Here is a 17,657-nt window from a genome sequence, read left to right as displayed (position 1 = left end):
ATGACGAAAGTATGCATATTTCCCCTGTTTTCTCTGCCTTCTCGTCATTAAAGGGGCGGCAGACTAGTGGTTAGATCGTTGGACTAGTAACCGGAAGGTTGCAAGTTCAAAACCCTGAGCTGACAAGATACAAATCTGTCGTTCTGCCCCTGAACAGGCCCCTGAACAGGCAGTTAAAAAAGGTAGTTAAGGAGGAAAATGACGCCTTCACAGCCTGAATAGAGGATGCTTTACGTACGAGCAGTTCCACAGGGGACTCAAGTATATTACCAGGAATGCACATAGTACCTAAATGATAGTGCAGGCGGCCTAGGCTAGAGCCAGTATAGAGCTAGACATACAGAGACAGAGAGATTTGGAGGCCATATGGTTTAGGTCTACGCTCTAAAAATGTCTAGGTTAAAAACCACCCAATTTGGTAACCATGCGCTGGGTTGGATATGGAGCTGGGTATTTTTTATGCTATTTTCAGGAGGCGTGGCTTATTAGGGGTGTGGCTTTCAGCTAGATCTAATGCAACATTTGGGTCAACCAAACACATATCTATTTTTTTACACTGTATGTTTGTGGTTAGGGTTGATTGGCTGAAGGGGACCAGTGCTGCGTCTAACTTGTGTCAATCTCTCCTGATCTTCATTCCTGTAACAGCTTTACATACTGTCCACTCATTACCTGGTATTTTCGAAGATGATATAGATGGTATAGATAGTAATTACATTTTATATGGGATTCATTGAAGTAGACACCAGAAAGTACACATTGTAATTTCGTAGTAAATACCAGTTGAAATAGGACTATGAAATAAAGGGTGTTGAAATTGACTCAGGTGACAATGTGGCTCTGGATCCAGGTGGTGAACTTGTTGACACGGGTGTAGACGCCTGGTAGGTTGGGTCTGCCGCACCCCGCCCCCCAACTCACGATTCCTGTGAGGAACCATCGCCCCTCTGAGCCTGGGGCCCAGCACGACAGAGGACCCCCTGAGTCCCCCTGGGGAGGGCAAAAAGGGCACAGTAAGGGTAAGGATTAGGGCCTATGGGTAAAGGGGATAAGGGCAATAGACGATAAGGACATACTAAGAAAGAGGGCTAAATGGTACACTTAATGTAAAGGGCATAGGGGAATAGGAGCACACTAAGTCTGAGGGTGGTTGTGGGCCACTCACCCTGCAGGCGTCCCGCTGTCCAGAGGGGACTCCGGCACACAGCATGCGGGGGGAGACGGGGCCGTACCTCCTCTTACACTCACTCTGATCCAGGACAGAAACCTCTGCCTTCTGTAACACTGTGGGAAGGGTCTTATCTGAGGATAGAAGGGAACATTATCTCTGTATGTGAGATTCTTGTACACCAAACTCTGTATATCCATGGTTCTGTCTCTCACCCTCCTCAGAGCGGTACCCCCATCCTGTGACCCAGCAGCGGTGTGCATGTGTGAGGGTCTGTGAGGTGGCTGGCAGACACACGGGCTGGATGAGGAAGTTGAGGGAGGGAGGCCAGGGGCTCCTCAGCTGCAGCAGGGCGATGTCATAGTCAAAGGTCAGCCTGTTGTAGTACTCGTGCACAACGATGCGCTGGATCTCTGCCACGTGCCTGGCACTACCCTGGTACAGCATACCCAGATGGGCACTCCACTGGCGTGGGTCTGACAGCCTGGGGAGCGTCAAGAGAAAGTGGTTAGAGGTCAAAGGTTATGGCTGAACAGGGATCATGTAAATAAACTGTATTCAATGAAGTGAAAAGCTAATTTTGTTCATTACTGTCATTGCCAGAGAAAAGTTGCATGTGGATGATGATGTTGGGCTGGGGTCAATCTGGTATCAGTGTGTACCTGGTCCACTTCTATTCAGTACAGTAGTTATAACAGGATCATAATGTGGTCAGTCAGTCTGTAGACTGCATACACACCTGTCCCTGCTGAAGCAGTGTGCTGCTGAGATGAGCCAATCAGAAGAGAGGACAGAGGCTCCACAGTACAGGTAGCCAGAGAAGTGCAAGCTGACCTGCCATGGCCACTCCCCCTCCAGGGCATTGATTCCACCGACCACCCGAAGACCCGAGGTCGAGTCTACTTTCTTCACAGTAGAGGACCGGCCACAGGCTGTGATGCAGATCGTTAATAAAACTTTGGAAAGTGTGTGTGTGTGTGTGTGTGTGTGTGTGTGTGTGTGTGTGTGTGTACACATGCAGGTCTCTTATGTGTACATTGTGTTTTTGTGTGTTTTGTATGAATATCTCTGTCTGTGTGTGTGTGTATATAAATGTATGTTGGTGTGTGTGTGTGTGTGTGTAAAGTAACTGTTTGTCTGTGTGTAGTAAAGTACGGTACACGTGTGCTGAGTCACTTCTATGACAAACTGGTCTGCCGCAGTCTGATTAAAAACGATCGCTCTATGAGGTGTGTGATTAAAGCCTCGGCCGCTCCAATCACAGCATATTACCAGCAAACACAGAGAGCCATTACAGTGGGGGCAGAACAGAGCTACAGGGAAGCAGCTACAGTACCCCACTAAATAACTGCAGCATAGTAAATACACATAATCAGAGGAAGGCTCACACAAAGCCACGTGGGGATTCTTTGGGTCTGGCTAGACTGATTGAAACTGTAGATAAATGGTAGTGATTAAAGTGGTTGAGACACAAGGTTGGATCATTTGTTTGTGTGCTTTTATATTGAGGTTTAGTTGCCATAATTGGAATATGTTCACGTTGTGGTTGAGATGAACCAAATGAATGGTTATGTTGTGGTTGCGTTCCGGTTGAGGACTCACCACAGTCCCTCTCGTCACTGTGGTCTGAGCAGTCGGTGACTCCATCACACCTGGCGTTCTTCTTCAGGATGCAGGACCCACTGTTACACCTGTACCTGAGGTCAGAGCAGCTCGTCTCTGTACAGCACCAGGGAACACACACTCAGTATACTCATCCATAATGGCAGATTAGTGGTACACACACATATGGACAGAGACATACATACGTAAAGCTTATTAAAGAGCAGTGATACTAGCAAGAGCAGTGTGCCGGTTTCTTCTTTTTTCTCATACACTACATGACCAAAAGTATGTGAACACCTCAAACATCTCATTCCAAAATCATGGGAATTAATATTAATTGCTGCTATAACAGCCTTCTGGGAAGGATTTCCACTAGATGTTGGAAAATTTCCGCAGGGACTTGCTTCCATTTAACCATGAGCATTCCTGAGGTCGGCCACTGATGTTGGGCGAATAGTCCTGGCTCGCAGTAGGCGTTCCAATTCATCCCAAAGGTGTTCGATGGGGTTGAGGTCCTCACTTTGTGCACGGAGGCTGAAACAGGAAAGGGTCTTCACCAAACTTTTAGTCAGTGGTACAACTCGGGGATTCGATCCAGCAACCTTTTGGTTACTGGCCCAACGCTCTAACCACTAGGCTACCTACCTTGCCACAAAGTTGGAAGCACAGAATCGTCAAGAATGTCATTGTATGCTGTAGCGTTAAGATTTCCCTTCATTGGAACTAAGGGACCTAGCCCGAACCATGAAAAACAGCCCCAGACCATTATTCCTCCTCCACCAAACTTTACAGTTGGCACTATACATTCAGGCAGGTAGCATTCTCCTGGCATCCGCCAAACCCAGATTTGTCTGTCGGACTGCCAGATGCTGAAATATGATTCATCGCTCCAGAGGACGTCTTTCCACTGCTCCATAGTCCAATGGTGGCGAGCTTTATACCACTCCAGCCGACGCTAGGCATTGCCAATGGTGATCTTAGGCTTGTGTGCAGCTACTCGACCATGGAAACCCACTTCATGAAGCTCCCGACGAACAGTTATTGTGCTGACATTGCTTCCAGAGGCAGTTTGGAACTCGGTAGAGTGTTGCAAAGTTTTGTGAGCTTGTGTGGCCTACCACTTTGCAACTAATCCATTGTTGCTCCTAGACGTTTCCACTTCACAATAACAGAATTTACAGTTGATTGGAGAGGCTCTAGCAGAGCAGATATTTGACTAATTGACTTGTTGGAAAGGTGGCATCCTATGACAGTGCCACGTTGAAAGCCACTGAGCTCTTTAGTAAGGCCATTCTACTGCCAATGTTTGTCTATGAAAATGTTATGGCCTTGTGCTCAATTTTATACACCTGTCAGCAACGGTTGTGGCAGAAATATCCAAATGCACTAATTTGAAGGGATGTCCACATACTTTTGTATATATAGTGTACACACACATAAAAACAGGATAGGATTCCTTTCTACCCAGAGTGCAGTTGGTTTCGTCCCTGCCGTCATTGCAGTCTCTCTCTCCGTTGCAGATGTACAGTGGGTGAAGAGGACTGGAGCCTCCACAGTTTTTACTAGGCCTTGCTGAACAGGAAAATATCAATTTAAAGGAATATATCAGTTCTTAACAACATTTTTTATGTCAATACTGAAGTTCTAGCATGTATGATGCTGTTGTTAATTCCTGTTTACACACCGCAGAAGACCTCATCACTCTCGTCCTGACAGTCGTCCAGGCCGTCACAGCGTCGGGTCTTCTCCACACACAGCCCTGTGGAGCACAGGAAATGGCCCTCTGCACACGCTGGGGGAGACAGCGGAGAGGGGAAGGGGGAGACAGCGGAGAGGGGAAGGGGGAGACAGCGGAGAGGGGACGGGGGAGACAGGGTGTAGAGTAGAAGAGAGGTGAGTGAGCAGTGTGGTTCTTCTACTGTCTCAGGACTATGGTAGTGAAATTAAAATGAATATATAAATGAACAAGATGCAGATTCAGTGAAGGTGATGGGTAAGGAAGTAGTGAGAGAAGGAAGCAAGACAGAGAAAAAGGTCCTCATGAAGTTGTTACGTTGGCTGATGTTGAAGCTACTAGATTCGGCCTGGAAGGGTTGGTCAGAGCTCCGGGAGCTGCTGCGAAACTCCACCTCAGCGGTGGGGTCAGGGATACGGAACACTGTGGTGTGGCCTATGTAGCTTCCACAGTATCTATGGACATCAGAACACAATCAATCAAATAACAAATCAATCTGTCCATCGGTTCTGGAGATGGAACACAACATACACAGTCATTTTACCCCTACCTACATCTACAAATGATCTCGACTAACCTCTACCCCTGCACGTTGACTCAGGACCCCCTGTACACAGCCTTGTTATTGTTATTTAATTATGTTACTTTTTATAATTCTTTACTTTATTTTATTTGCTAAATATTTTCTTAACTCTTTCTTGAACTACATTGTTGGTTAAGGGCTTGTAAGTAAGTATTTCACTGTAAGGTCTACCTACACCTGTTGTATTCGGCGCATGTGACAAATAAAGTTGGATTTGATTTAGATTTGAGGTTAAAACAGACAGTCACACACACTCTTACATGATCTCCTTGACCTTCCACCAGCCGTGCTCACAGGCCGCTATGTCCTTCAGCTTCAGCACATAATTCTGGAACTTCAGAGCCACTCCCAGAGCAATGTGGGGGGTCTGTGGACAACAACACGTGACGTCTGTTGACATTTCATCAATATTAGTCAGTGGGGTGAATGTGAGCCAAATAGACTTAAATACCTGAAACCTCCATATGCAGGAGCACTGAGGAGGCATTAGGCTGGGGTAGAAGGGACTGGTGATCTGACCAGAGAAATCTGGCTCTGCCTGGATCTCTACGTAAGTCACTGTTAAGGGAATTTTTATCAATGATGACCAATTATGTATGCATTTCAATCAGAACGGACTAATCAGAATACTATTATGTTACTGTATATGTACTAATCAGAATACTATTATGTTACTGTATATGTATGAATTTTCTTTTTAATCTTAGTACTGAATATAATGTGTGTAAATATAATCAAGAATTAGAACAATGACTGTCTGTTCCTTGGTAGAAATGAATGAACTATATCACCAGAAGGCTTATCTTCAGAAGCATGTCCTTGGCTCGGTCGTATATTATCTTAATAGGAAGAGACGATGTGAGAACCATGCAGCCTTTGTATTAGAACGGAGATGGCACGGGTAGGTACTGGAACTAATGACATCATTTTAAGTTTATAACCTGTGGTAAAATGTGTAAGGAGTAGTACTCTCGTGAATAAAATCTGCTGTTTGACTTTAAGACTCTGTCCATTACTATAAAATAAGGGTCTTACAAATCCTTATGAATTGACACTGTCTAATTATAATTGGGTGTTAAAACATAGAGCAATTTAATTCCTGCAACAGTCACGCTCTGGTAGGGAGACGCACAGCAACGAGATAAAATACCAGTCTGTCAGTAGTATAGTATTATTGTCAGAGAATCTGTCTTACGTTCCTCAGCGATGGCCTGGAAGTGTCCTCTGAAGTGCTTGTTGCCCTGGGTCATCCTGAGGGACAGCAGCATGACGTTGGACGTGGAGACCAGAGACAGGGACTGGGACACGGGCTCACACACCCTGCAGGGTATGGGCAGAGTTAGACTGTTCGGTCGGGGGTTCTGTCAGTCTGTCTGTCTATTCAACTTCATCCGTAGATCCATCCAGAGTCACACTGACTCACCTGTAGAGAGTACGCCCCCTCATGGGCAGCAGGGCGTCGTACATGGTGAGGGCATCACTGACACAGTCGCTGGGCTCAATGTGCAGGGAGGTAATGGTGAGGCGGATCAGAGAGCCAGGGGTAGACGTCAGCTTGACGAAGCAGCTCAGACCTCCCCATGACGAGTAGACGTTTAGGGGAACACTGGAGCCTGGCAGGCTGGCATACAGCTTGTCCACACACTGAGAGCCTGTAGCACAGAGAGAGAGAGACGAGAGCTTTGGCTTGTACTCTTACTCTACCACCGCCATGCTAGTAAGTAGGAAGATACTCAACATAATGTGGCAATAAAACAGATGAATTGAGTTAACTCACCCGCTGCAATTGATGTATAATCTGATCGTAGAGCAGCTGAGGAGAACAAAAAGAACATCAACAAAGGATATATAGAGATCACACAAACCTACACACACACACACACACTCACCATTAACGAGTATGGAATCTATGTCTACGGGCAGGCCCAGTAGGTACCCTACAGAAGACCTGTTCCTCAGGCTGGTGAGGACTGAGTCTCTGAGGATAGCTCCTACACACTCCTCACACACGGCTGGGGTCTTCAGTCTCGGCACCACAAACACCATCCAGAAATGCACCAGCAGACCACCCTTGTTATCACTGTGAGAAGATGTATGTGTGTACAGGGGTTTGTTCCAACCAAGCACTATAACATCTTATTCAACCAATCACTGACTGATTCACAGTGTACCTGAGGTCTGATATGGCGGTGAGTTTGTAGAGTTTGGACACTGAGGACATTCTGTACACACTGCTCACCTGTGGGGGGGATACTTTTAGTAACCATGAACATAATGAAGGACTTTTATTTCTACGCTATAGATATAGAGCTCCAAGCTTAGGGTGTGTGTTTGCTCAGTGTATTTGACCACTGCAGAAAACAGTAAATCGTCTCACACTCACCACGTGCTGTATCTTGTTTGCCATGGAAACAAACTCATGGGACTCTGCCTGGCGGTACTCGGGGATGAAATCTACGTTGGCAACACGGAACATTCCGGCAAAATACACTCCGCTGTTGCTCTCCCTGCGAACTGGGAATAAATATACAATGTAAGGAACTATTCAAGAAGATTTAGATAACTAAAATGTTTGTGTGTACATGTGAGAAAGACATTGCGTTTGAGTCTCCATGTAAGTTAACTCACATATGAAGACCCAGAGCAGTGACCACACGATGACCACGACCACAAACACAACCACGGTGATGAGGATGGTCAGGTTCTGGAGGTTCCACAGAGGAGCCCAGCTCTTCCTGGGCAGCTGGGTCCTGATGCGTGACATACGTCTGGCTCTGCTGCGGCCGTTGTACCTCGTACACAGCCTCTGGAGGGTGTGGTCAACCGTGGCCACCTCCACAGTCACATCCTTAACCTGGAGATCATACAGCACATCAACACGTAGCAGCATCTCCCCACACTGCAAGACAGCAGAACAAATAGGGCATAAAGTGCCACTGTCTTTGTGGGCCAGTATACTGTAAGTCACCAACACTCTCAATCGTATCATCAACAGACTGTTTAATATACGCAGTATGTATGTACACTGTTGCTTATCAACCACAGATGTCATGGTAACAAATGGTGTTTAATTACACTTACAGTGACACTTAATTTGCAGATATCATGGCGCCGTTTGTTGCCATGATATCTGTGTTTGATAAGCAACAGTTGAAGTCGGAGGTTTACATACACTTAGGTTGGAGTCATTAAAACTCGTTTTTCAACCACTCCACAAATTTCTCGTTAACAAACTATAGTTTTGGCAGGTCGGTTAGGCCATCTACTTAGTGTATGACACAAGTCATTTTTCCAACAATTGTTAAACAATTTAAAGGCAATGCTACCAAATACTAATTGAGTGTATGTAAACTTCTGACCCACTGGGAATGTGATGAAATAAATAAAAGCTGAAATAAATCATTCTCTCTACTATTATTCTGACATTTCACATTCTTCAAATAAAGTGGTGATCCTAACTGACCTAAGACAGGGACTTTTTACTAGGATTGAATGTCAGGAATTGTGAAAAACTGAGTTTAAAAGCATTTGGGTAAGGTGTATGTAAACTTCCGACTTCAACTCTACGTACATACTGCATATATTAAACAGTCTGTGCTCTGTTGATGATACGACACAGATATTAAAATTAAATTGGCATGGCTCCAATTAGGTCATCCTGACACTTGGCGATCAAATAGATATGACCTTTTTTTCTCACGGAAGGCGTACTAAACAGGCACTGTGACTAGTACTGTTCTTGGGGACTGGAGGGTCGGAAACCAATGGGTACGGTGGGGAAGGAAGGACTGGTCAAATGGCCTATGTTCAGAACCATTTCCATTTTTACCCGTGCTTAATGGCGGTGTAGGGAAAACTGGAGTTGACTACTGAAAGTAGCAGGGGAGTGAACGTTATTTCTAATAAGGGTTACATTGAGAAAATCGTCCCTCTCAAATGAATGGCCCTCCCTTCAGCTAAATATATTTGACCTAAACCCTCCATGAACGCTCAACTAAAAAGTGACCCTACCCTATATCCCAAATAATAATTAAAACATAAAGTCGATAGCAGAGAACATGTCTACCCTCAATTATTGTACAGACCAGAGCCTTAGATATGCAGTTTTAGAAACTGTTCTTCGTCCTGTAAGCATTATATGGCAACGGAAGAATTGTGATAGCACACAGGGCAGCAGGCCAGAAGGTTGTTGGTTCGCAGACCACCGTGGACAAGAGTAGGGGTGGAGAGACCTTTATAGTAAAAACATTGAGTGAATCTATGATCGTATTTGCAGGTCAGATTAAAAAAAAACATTTCATGCAATTCTACGTCATTTTACATTTTACCAGAATATTTTTTAATACCACACAAATTACCGAAATTGCAGATTGAACAGAGATAGGCCTTCGTGCCTTTCTTATCATATTTATCCAATGACAAATCAGTGTGTCTTGTTTCCAACGAAACTGTCCCTGTTTGCAAATAATTAAATCTGAGATATTATTAGGAATCTGAGCATAGTACTTTCAAAAATTAGGCCTACTTTTCCACCCTAGACAGCGTAGAACTACCGACACAGAAACATTTACGTTTTAACTGCTGGTTATTCTTCTGTGGCTTAACCCAACGACAGGTCACCAGTGTTTCCCTAAAAGATATCTGGGTTTAAACATGTATTGTACAGTCCCAAGCAAAGTCCATTTTTTTGTCTCCTTGGCTATAGAAGGTTGTAGCTCAGCCTCATCCAACCTCAGCCTCAACCCCACATATCTACCCCAATCTCTCATATTTTTAATAAGTGGTTGATGTATGGGGTGTGCCCAGAAGTCAAAGGTTATTCCACTACCTAAGGGAAAAAGATCTGCATTCACTGGTTCTAATAGTCATCCTATAAGCTTGCTGCCTGTGTTAAGTAAATTATTGGAAAAAATTGTATCAGTACAAGATTACAGTACAGGATTATTTCTCATATAATGATCTGATAACAGGTTTCCGGCATGCATACAAGAAGGGCATTCTATGAGTACGGCCTTTACACAAATTACAGATGATTGGTTAAAGAGCATGGATGACAGGAAGTTAGTTGGTGCAGTGTTGCTAGATTTCAGTGCTTCTTTTGATGTAAATGATCATGAACTGTTACTAGGTAAACTCAAATGTTATGGTTTTAAGTCTGCAGCTCTATCCAGGATGGAAAGCTATCTATCCAGGAGAAGGCAAAAAGTGTTCTTTAATGGTAGCTTTTTAAACAGTAAATATAAACACTGTGGTGTTCCTCAAGGAAGCTGCCTAGGCCCACTTCTCTACTCTCTTTACTAATGATTTATCTTCAGTAATGAACAAAGCAAGAGAGGTAATGTATGCTGATGACTTTACAATGTATGGCGCAGTATCAGAATGTAATGAGCTAACAGATGTACTGAGTAGTGAACAAAGAATGGTCTCTGAATGGGTTGATATGAACAAATTGATGTTGAACATTTCTAAAACTAAATGTATTGTATTTGGTTCAAGATATATGCTTGTTGATGATCCCCAATTGAATTTGTTGATGAATAGAACGTATGTAGAGCAAGTGAAAAAAACTACTATAGGTGTCATGTTGGACACAGCTTTATCATGGTCAGAACACACACTACTGGTCAAAAGTTTTAGAACTCCTACTCATTCAAGGATTTTTCTTTATTTTTTACTATTTTCTATTTTCTTTAGGAATGGTATAGATTTTTTTTAAACACACAGTATTTTTCAGGCCAGTTAGTACATAATAGCAACATGCATAACCACCAAACCAGACAGGTAAGTTCAGGGCATCTAGGACAACCCAAGCCAAGGACAAATCGACTTAAATCTACAGTTTTATATAGAGCCATAGCTGAATGGAACTCTAAACCAATGCATATTTCTCAGGCAAAAACTAAATCCACCTTCAATAATTTTTTAAGACATCTAATGCGATAGACCATATGACTGGACAGGAAATAGAAAGCATCAACTGAATGTTAAATGTGCTTCCTGTCAGTTAATTTAATTGTCTGTATTGTCTATTTGGTAATTGTTTGTAATGTCTTACTAAACTGGTGTTGGACCCCAGGAAGATTAGCTAACGTTATGGCGTTAGCTAATGGGGATCCTAATAAAAATGAGCAAATTCTCTGAATATTAAATAAACGAAACCAAGACATCCCAATATGCATAAGAATCACGTATTTTCAGGTATTTTCCAGCTTGTTTCTAGCATAAAACATTGCGGACCAAAGGGCTGTTACAGATCACTTTTTGTCAACTGTGTGGGTCGAGCCCTGAATGCTGATTGGCTGGCAGCCGTAATATATCAGACCGTATACCACGGGAATGACTAAACACTTATTTTTACTGCTCTAATTATGTTGGTAACCTACAAATCTATGGCTATAGCAGCCTATAGCCTAATTTAATCTGTCAAACAGGTAGGCCTACCCATATTTTTTAAATAGAAAGAAATAGGCTGCAACACAAAGCCCTCTTGTTGTTAGTAAAGTTTAACTAAAATGAAGACAGTTCAAATTAATTATGCTTAGTCGAATTTGACTACTTTCAGCACCACAAGCTGTCCATTTCTGATTGATTGTGCCACAGCTGCTGCTTCAGGTTTCAGCACCAAAGTAAATTACTCAAATCTGGTTTATTGTGAGGTCAATAACTCTGATAAATAGGCCTACATCACAGGCAAGAAACATATTGTTTATAATAAAATCAATTATAGTAGTAGCAAAGCTAGTCCGCATGCATTTTCTAGACTAGACTTAATCAAAAATAAATTCAGAAGGAGCCTTTGAATCTCATCCTGAACTGCCCCTGTAAGCCTACACAGCACAGCCATTGGTTAGGCAGCCCACAAAACAGTTTTTGATCAGCAAGAGCAGAGCAGACCAAGGCTCGGGGTTGGAATATCCATTGTTATGTGTAATGCAGCCTAGTTTTATTTACACCATCCCAGCAGCTCTCTTAGAAATATAACTTTGCTCTGTACTTCTCCGAGCATGCACTTCATAACCTACAGGCTTTGGATCATTTGATTGAGGCCACACTAAATAGCCTATAGGCACACTTGACATTGTGCGCCCAGCGGAGAGTCAGATGAGGTGCGGCATCAGGCACCCATCGATGTATAGTCTAATAAGCAACTAATACTAAAACACTGAGACATATAGACATTCAATCAATTACAAATTGCATGACCCTTCCCTGGACTAGATTTTAAAAAAGACTAAAGCCTCCTTGACTGAAACTGAAAAAGCATGACCCTTCCCCATTTCCTCCAGGTACTCAGGTACTCATTATGTAAATGTTGATCCATCCTTAGGCTGGATCACATGGAAAACCCATATGTAACGGGTTGCATAAGGTAGTACCTGTATGTATTCTGTTTTAATGTCTCAGTAACCCCATCGGCTCCAAAACGCTCATGCTCTGCATTATTCATGTGGCGTCATCCCATCCTGTGCGTGGAACTTAATCCACCATGAGATAAATGGGGGTGTAGATTCTCTCCATGGAAACGACCATAGTCGTGGGAAGTAGGAGTGCTGCAGCACCCCTGAAAAATCTGAATTTAAAAAAGTATATTAATAAAAATAAATAAATAAAATACTCACAAAAGTAGTACACTGGGCCTTTACTAGTCCTATATAGCGGTCTGTAGCGCGAGAAAAAAAAATCTTACAAAAGTAGTACACTGGGCCTTTACTAGTCCTATATAGCGGTCTGTAGCGCGAGAAAAAAAAATCTTACAAAAGTAGTACACTGGGCCTTCAGTCCTGTATTAGTGGACCGATTATAGCCTTCTGCAGCACAGCCCCAAAATGTTTTACAGCCCCGCAATATATCTCCGTTTATTCCAAAAATCGTGCATGCATTGGATTGCAATGCTGGTGCGGTAAAATGATCCAGTTTAATGAATTACAGTGTAGGCTATGACACAATGTAAATGGAGAAGAAACCCTGTTCATAATGAGCACGTGATGGTTGCAGTTTGCGGGGAACACATGCAGCACACAGACACCCCTGCCTACAGACCTACCAAAAATCTTACTTGCAATGGTGTAGCGCAAAAAATATGTATATGACGTCACCATTCTCTCAAAGTTTGTAAGGACAGATGTAGTCAAAAATCTGCATAAAATGCGTCTGCCTATGCCCACACATATAGCCTCAAGAAAATGTTATATTTTTAATACCCATTATCCATTATCACTGGCAATTGTGAATGCTAAATATTCACGTTTTACCGGTGAAACTGCATCTCCATGCCAATCTTTTGATTGATCTCAATCAGTTTCATGGGAATCAGCATTTCCATCTTCCCGAGTTACTGTTTCGTGAGACAATTAGAGTGGATGATGTTAACTATTAGCATTTCTTGCATTTTGTTTCAATTAAACCATTTATCCTGCATAGTGGCTCTGGGTTTTGGCGCATTCTATATTTTTTAGACTATTCAGCTTCAGCTAACCATCTTAAAATCTCATTAGAAATTAGGTGTTTTTGGTGTAACAGTGGTGTTATTGGCCTGCTATGCTATTAGGTTCTGTTATATAAAATACGAATTAATCGTTGTGTGATCTTGCAAGACATTGACTCAGCTTTGATCTACCTTTGCTAAACGAGCACCATTGTGAGAAGTGATAATCTACTATTTATAATAATAATAATAATAATGTGATGAGTAGGAATATTAGGTAACATATCTTGATGATGGTTATTTTAAAAGATTGGCGCGCCCTTCGTTGTTTTAAACGGACAGCGCTAAACTTTGATTTGATTAGCTTGAATACATGGTTAAAATATTCCTATTACAGAATAAAATAAAACAAAGGGCTGAACTATCAATTCATATAATTTATTTGCATAGATTTAATAATTAAATCAATTGTCCAAGTAGTGAAGATAAATCATTACCACAAATAATTGCAGGAAATTTGTTTGAAAATAGCCATAAAAGCAAGCTTTTGGTGTGATGTATTCATGCCACTCAATAAACTATAACCGAAATACATTACTACCTCCAACTTGGACCAATTCACATGTCCAATTTCCCACCCTGACATAGTCTTCCCTAACGGGTCCTGAGTCTCAACCAATAGTCAATATAGGCTAAAGATCCCAAGCAGGGCTACAGCAAAGGCTCTTGGGCATTACTGTGGACACTGGTTTGGGTGTCCTCAGAAGAATGGTGTCGCTGTAACCAAGTGGTCACATAGTCAGTCACACACTGTACACGTTTTTATTTTAGTGTATGCCTAAAACCTACGTTCTCTATTAAGGTACTTAAAGCTAATTTTATGGAGACGAAAAGTGCGTAATCATTCCAACTCATAGGCTTCTCGGGTGATATGACAACAAAATTACAGTTTTACTCGTCACTTGTTTTGGTTGTTAATTAAACAATCGAATTATTCCCATTCACCAACAGCAGGTAATAATATTCCAATAATATGCTATACTTACACTGGCAGTGTCTCCGGCATTGCCATCTCTGTCATCTCCGCTCGTCAGCTCGCGCTCTGTCCCCATGACACCGGCAAAGGGACATTACTTCGCGCCTCTCATATCATCCGATTGTTCGCTTCTGACTGAGATCGGTCATTTCTACTGTTCCACTCTAAGATGTAAAATATAAAGATGGAAAAAGCAGCACCCCTGTGTACTGGTTAAACCGTGCTGCTGTGGGGCGTCTCGCTATCTACGCTGAGCCGCCAGGTGAATGTAACCAGATCCGACCGCACAGGTGAGGAAACAGCGACTAGCTGGGGCTCCTTCAGGGTTTCCACTAGTTACCACAGCCACAAAGTATACATTGTTAATATACTTTCTTTACGATATAACCTAACATTTGCTTTTTGGTCTTAATTTAAGGTTAGGTATAAGATAAATTGTAGACATAGGCGGGTTTATAACTTTGTGGCTGTGGTAACTAGTGACGACCCTCATTCATGTTGACAGAATTCTATGATATAATTCATATGATTACAGCATATGTTACATATCTTTGAGAGATACATTTCTCACAACCAACCAATAAAATTGAGAAGTACACTACTTGTATTTGGTACTTTTAGTAAAAGAGTTTATTTACAACAGTGTTAACAGGGTTACTGAATGTGCAAATGCATGTGTAGACTGTCCTCTGGGCATTCAGCTCTCAGAAGAGCCACTTGTGCCTTCACTAGCAGTCCAACTCCAACAGGGACCAGCCTCAGAGAAATGAACTAAAACCAAGGTAGCAGGTAAGTACTCAACTCCTAATTGAAAAGCTAAAATGTGCTGCACATTGTGGTCATAATTACATGAATACAGGTTTGTGTTGGACGGTTGGGAACCTCAGACCTACAAAAAGTAGCATCTTTACCACACCAGCACATGGAGGGAGTCCGTCTGTAAGCATATTAACACTTATGGGAAATCTCTCCCAATTTGCAGGCACAGATTTGAATAGACACAAATAGAAACCAAACAGACATAATGCACACAAGACCACAACAAAATATACATACACTTTAAGAGGCACACAAACACATTGATAAAACACAAAGTAGTACATGCACAGATACTATGCTGAAATATGTAGGTCCATAATTATGTTTTTCTCTGAGTCCTCAGGGCGAGATCCTCACTTCCTGAACAAGGCATGTCGGGTGAAGGTGTACCACAGGTGGGCGGGCTTTCGCTTGGGCTCGGCCAATGTGAACACCTGCTGCTGAGGCACACTGGTTGGCACAGTAACATGGCGCTGGTGAATTGGATGCAGGGGTTGGTGGTGGTGGTGGTGGGGCGGGACAGAGCCAGAGTAGCCTATGGCTGAGAATAAACAACGTTTTAAACATTATTTGCAATAATAAGAGTATTTCACTAAATCCAACACCACAGCAATTGTAAGAACACAGAAGTATGATTGCTTGCTTACTCTTCATTTTCCCTTGTTTGGATCTTCTTGCATTGAAGATTGCTTGTTTTCTCTGCGTTTCACTGATCTTCATTCCTGTCATGAAATTTTAAAAATACCAGTCAACCCAATGTCATTCAACATGGACTTACTTAAACGTTCTCCTCGGGAATGGTTTTAGATTTTATTTATTCGAAACCAAAGAAGAAAAGTGAAAGAAAACAGTACAGAAAACAGTTTGCAGGTGAGGTTGAAAACAAGAGCTTATACAATAACCACACAAAAAAAACTGGAAAAATATATACACTACCGTTCAGACGTTTGGGGTCACTTAGAAATGTCCTTGTTTTTGTGTCCATTAAAATAACATAAAATTGATCAGAAATACAGTGTAGACATTATTATTGTAGCTCGAAACGGCAGATTTCTAATGTAATATCTACATAGGTGTACAGAGGCCCATTATCAGCAACCATCACTCCTGTGTTCCAATGGCACGTTGTGTTAGCTAATCCAAGTTAATCATTTTAAAAGGCTAATTGATCATTAGAAAACCCTTTTGCAATTATGTTAGCACAGCTGAAAACTGTAGTGATGATTAAAGAAGCAATACAACTGGCCTTCTTTAGACTAGTTGAGTATCTGGAGCATCAGTATTTGTGGGTTGAATTACAGGCTCAAAATGGCCAGAAACAAATAACTTTCTTCTGAAACTTGTCAGTCTATTCTTGTTCTGAGAAATTAAGGTGATTCCATGCAAGAAATTGCCAAGAAACTGAAGATCTTGTACAACGCTTTGTACTACTCCCTTCACAGAACAGCAAACGGGCTCTAACCAGAATAGAAAGTGGGAGGCCCCGGTGCACAACTGAGCAAGAGGACAAATACATTGGAGTGTCTAGTTTGAGAAACAGACACTTCACAAGTCCTCAACTGGCAGTTTCCTTAAATAGTACCCGTAAAACACCAGTCTCAACATCAACAGTGAAGAGGCAACTCCAGGATGCTGGCCTTCTAAGCAGAGTTCCTCTGTCCAGTGTCTGTGTTATTTCACCCATCTTAATCTTTTATTTTTATTGGCCAGTCTGAGATATGGCTCTTTCTTTGCAATTCTGCCTAGAAGGCCAGCATCCCGGAGTCGCCTCTTCACTTGACGTTGAGACTGGTGTTTTGCAGGTACTATTTAATGAAGCTGCCAGTTGAGGACTTGTGAGGTGTCGGTTTCTCAAACTAGATACTAATGTATTTCTCCTCTTGCTCAGTTGTGCACCGGGGCCACCTCCTTTCTATTCTGGTTTAAGCCAGTTTGCGCTGTTCTGTGAAGGGAGTAGTATACAGCGTTGTACGAGATCTTCAGAGTCTTGGCAATTTCTCTAGCCTTCATTTCTCAGAACAAGAAAAGTGACGAGTTTCAGAAAAGGTTATTTGTTTCTTGCCATTTTGAGCCTGTAATCTCCCAAATTCTGATGCTACAGATACTCAATTAGTCTAAAGGCCAGTTTTATTGCTTCTTTAAGCAGAACAACAGTTTTCAGCTGTGCTAATGTAGCAGTGTGATGTTCTTCCCCTAGATTATGCACCAAGTTACACACAAGGACCAATTCAAATAGGCCAGGTCAAGGGGGGGATGTTAATAATTTGATAATAATAATCATTCAGT

The 17,657-nt window shown here is 42.3% G+C and overlaps 2 protein-coding genes across 6 annotated transcripts in view; both read right to left on the bottom strand.

Annotated features, from left to right (window-relative positions):
* Positions 1 to 822: 822 nt before the first annotated feature.
* LOC139420538 (transmembrane serine protease 7) lies at positions 823 to 7,870 on the bottom strand. The gene is made up of 17 exons (XM_071170733.1): positions 7,720 to 7,870; positions 7,475 to 7,605; positions 7,263 to 7,330; positions 6,981 to 7,171; positions 6,869 to 6,904; positions 6,515 to 6,743; positions 6,287 to 6,411; positions 5,543 to 5,649; positions 5,352 to 5,458; positions 4,827 to 4,963; positions 4,458 to 4,565; positions 4,238 to 4,345; positions 2,771 to 2,887; positions 1,908 to 2,100; positions 1,384 to 1,652; positions 1,166 to 1,302; positions 823 to 990 (listed from the first exon to the last, which is right to left on the bottom strand). The coding sequence occupies exons 1-17, from the start codon at positions 7,853 to 7,855 to the stop codon at positions 823 to 825; spliced, it is 2,367 nt and encodes a 788-aa protein (XP_071026834.1). The 5' UTR covers positions 7,856 to 7,870.
* A 7,289-nt stretch (positions 7,871 to 15,159) lies between these two features.
* LOC139420252 (spermatogenesis associated 13) overlaps positions 15,160 to 17,657 on the bottom strand; it is a 30,303-nt gene continuing 27,805 nt past the window's right edge. For all 5 annotated transcript variants that reach the window (XM_071170124.1, XM_071170122.1, XM_071170127.1 and 2 more), the window contains 2 exons: positions 16,019 to 16,093; positions 15,160 to 15,912 (listed from right to left, as the gene is read on the bottom strand). In XM_071170124.1, coding sequence (XP_071026225.1) covers positions 15,725 to 15,912; positions 16,019 to 16,093 — 263 coding nt within the window. In that variant the 3' untranslated portion in view covers positions 15,160 to 15,724. The remainder of the gene's footprint in view (positions 15,913 to 16,018; positions 16,094 to 17,657) is intronic.

This window comes from Oncorhynchus clarkii, chromosome 11, assembly GCF_045791955.1.
Source record: "Oncorhynchus clarkii lewisi isolate Uvic-CL-2024 chromosome 11, UVic_Ocla_1.0, whole genome shotgun sequence".
NCBI lineage: Eukaryota > Metazoa > Chordata > Actinopteri > Salmoniformes > Salmonidae > Oncorhynchus > Oncorhynchus clarkii.
The sequence above is the reverse complement of the archived record's forward strand: the minus strand, read 5'-3'. Positions and strand labels throughout refer to the sequence as shown.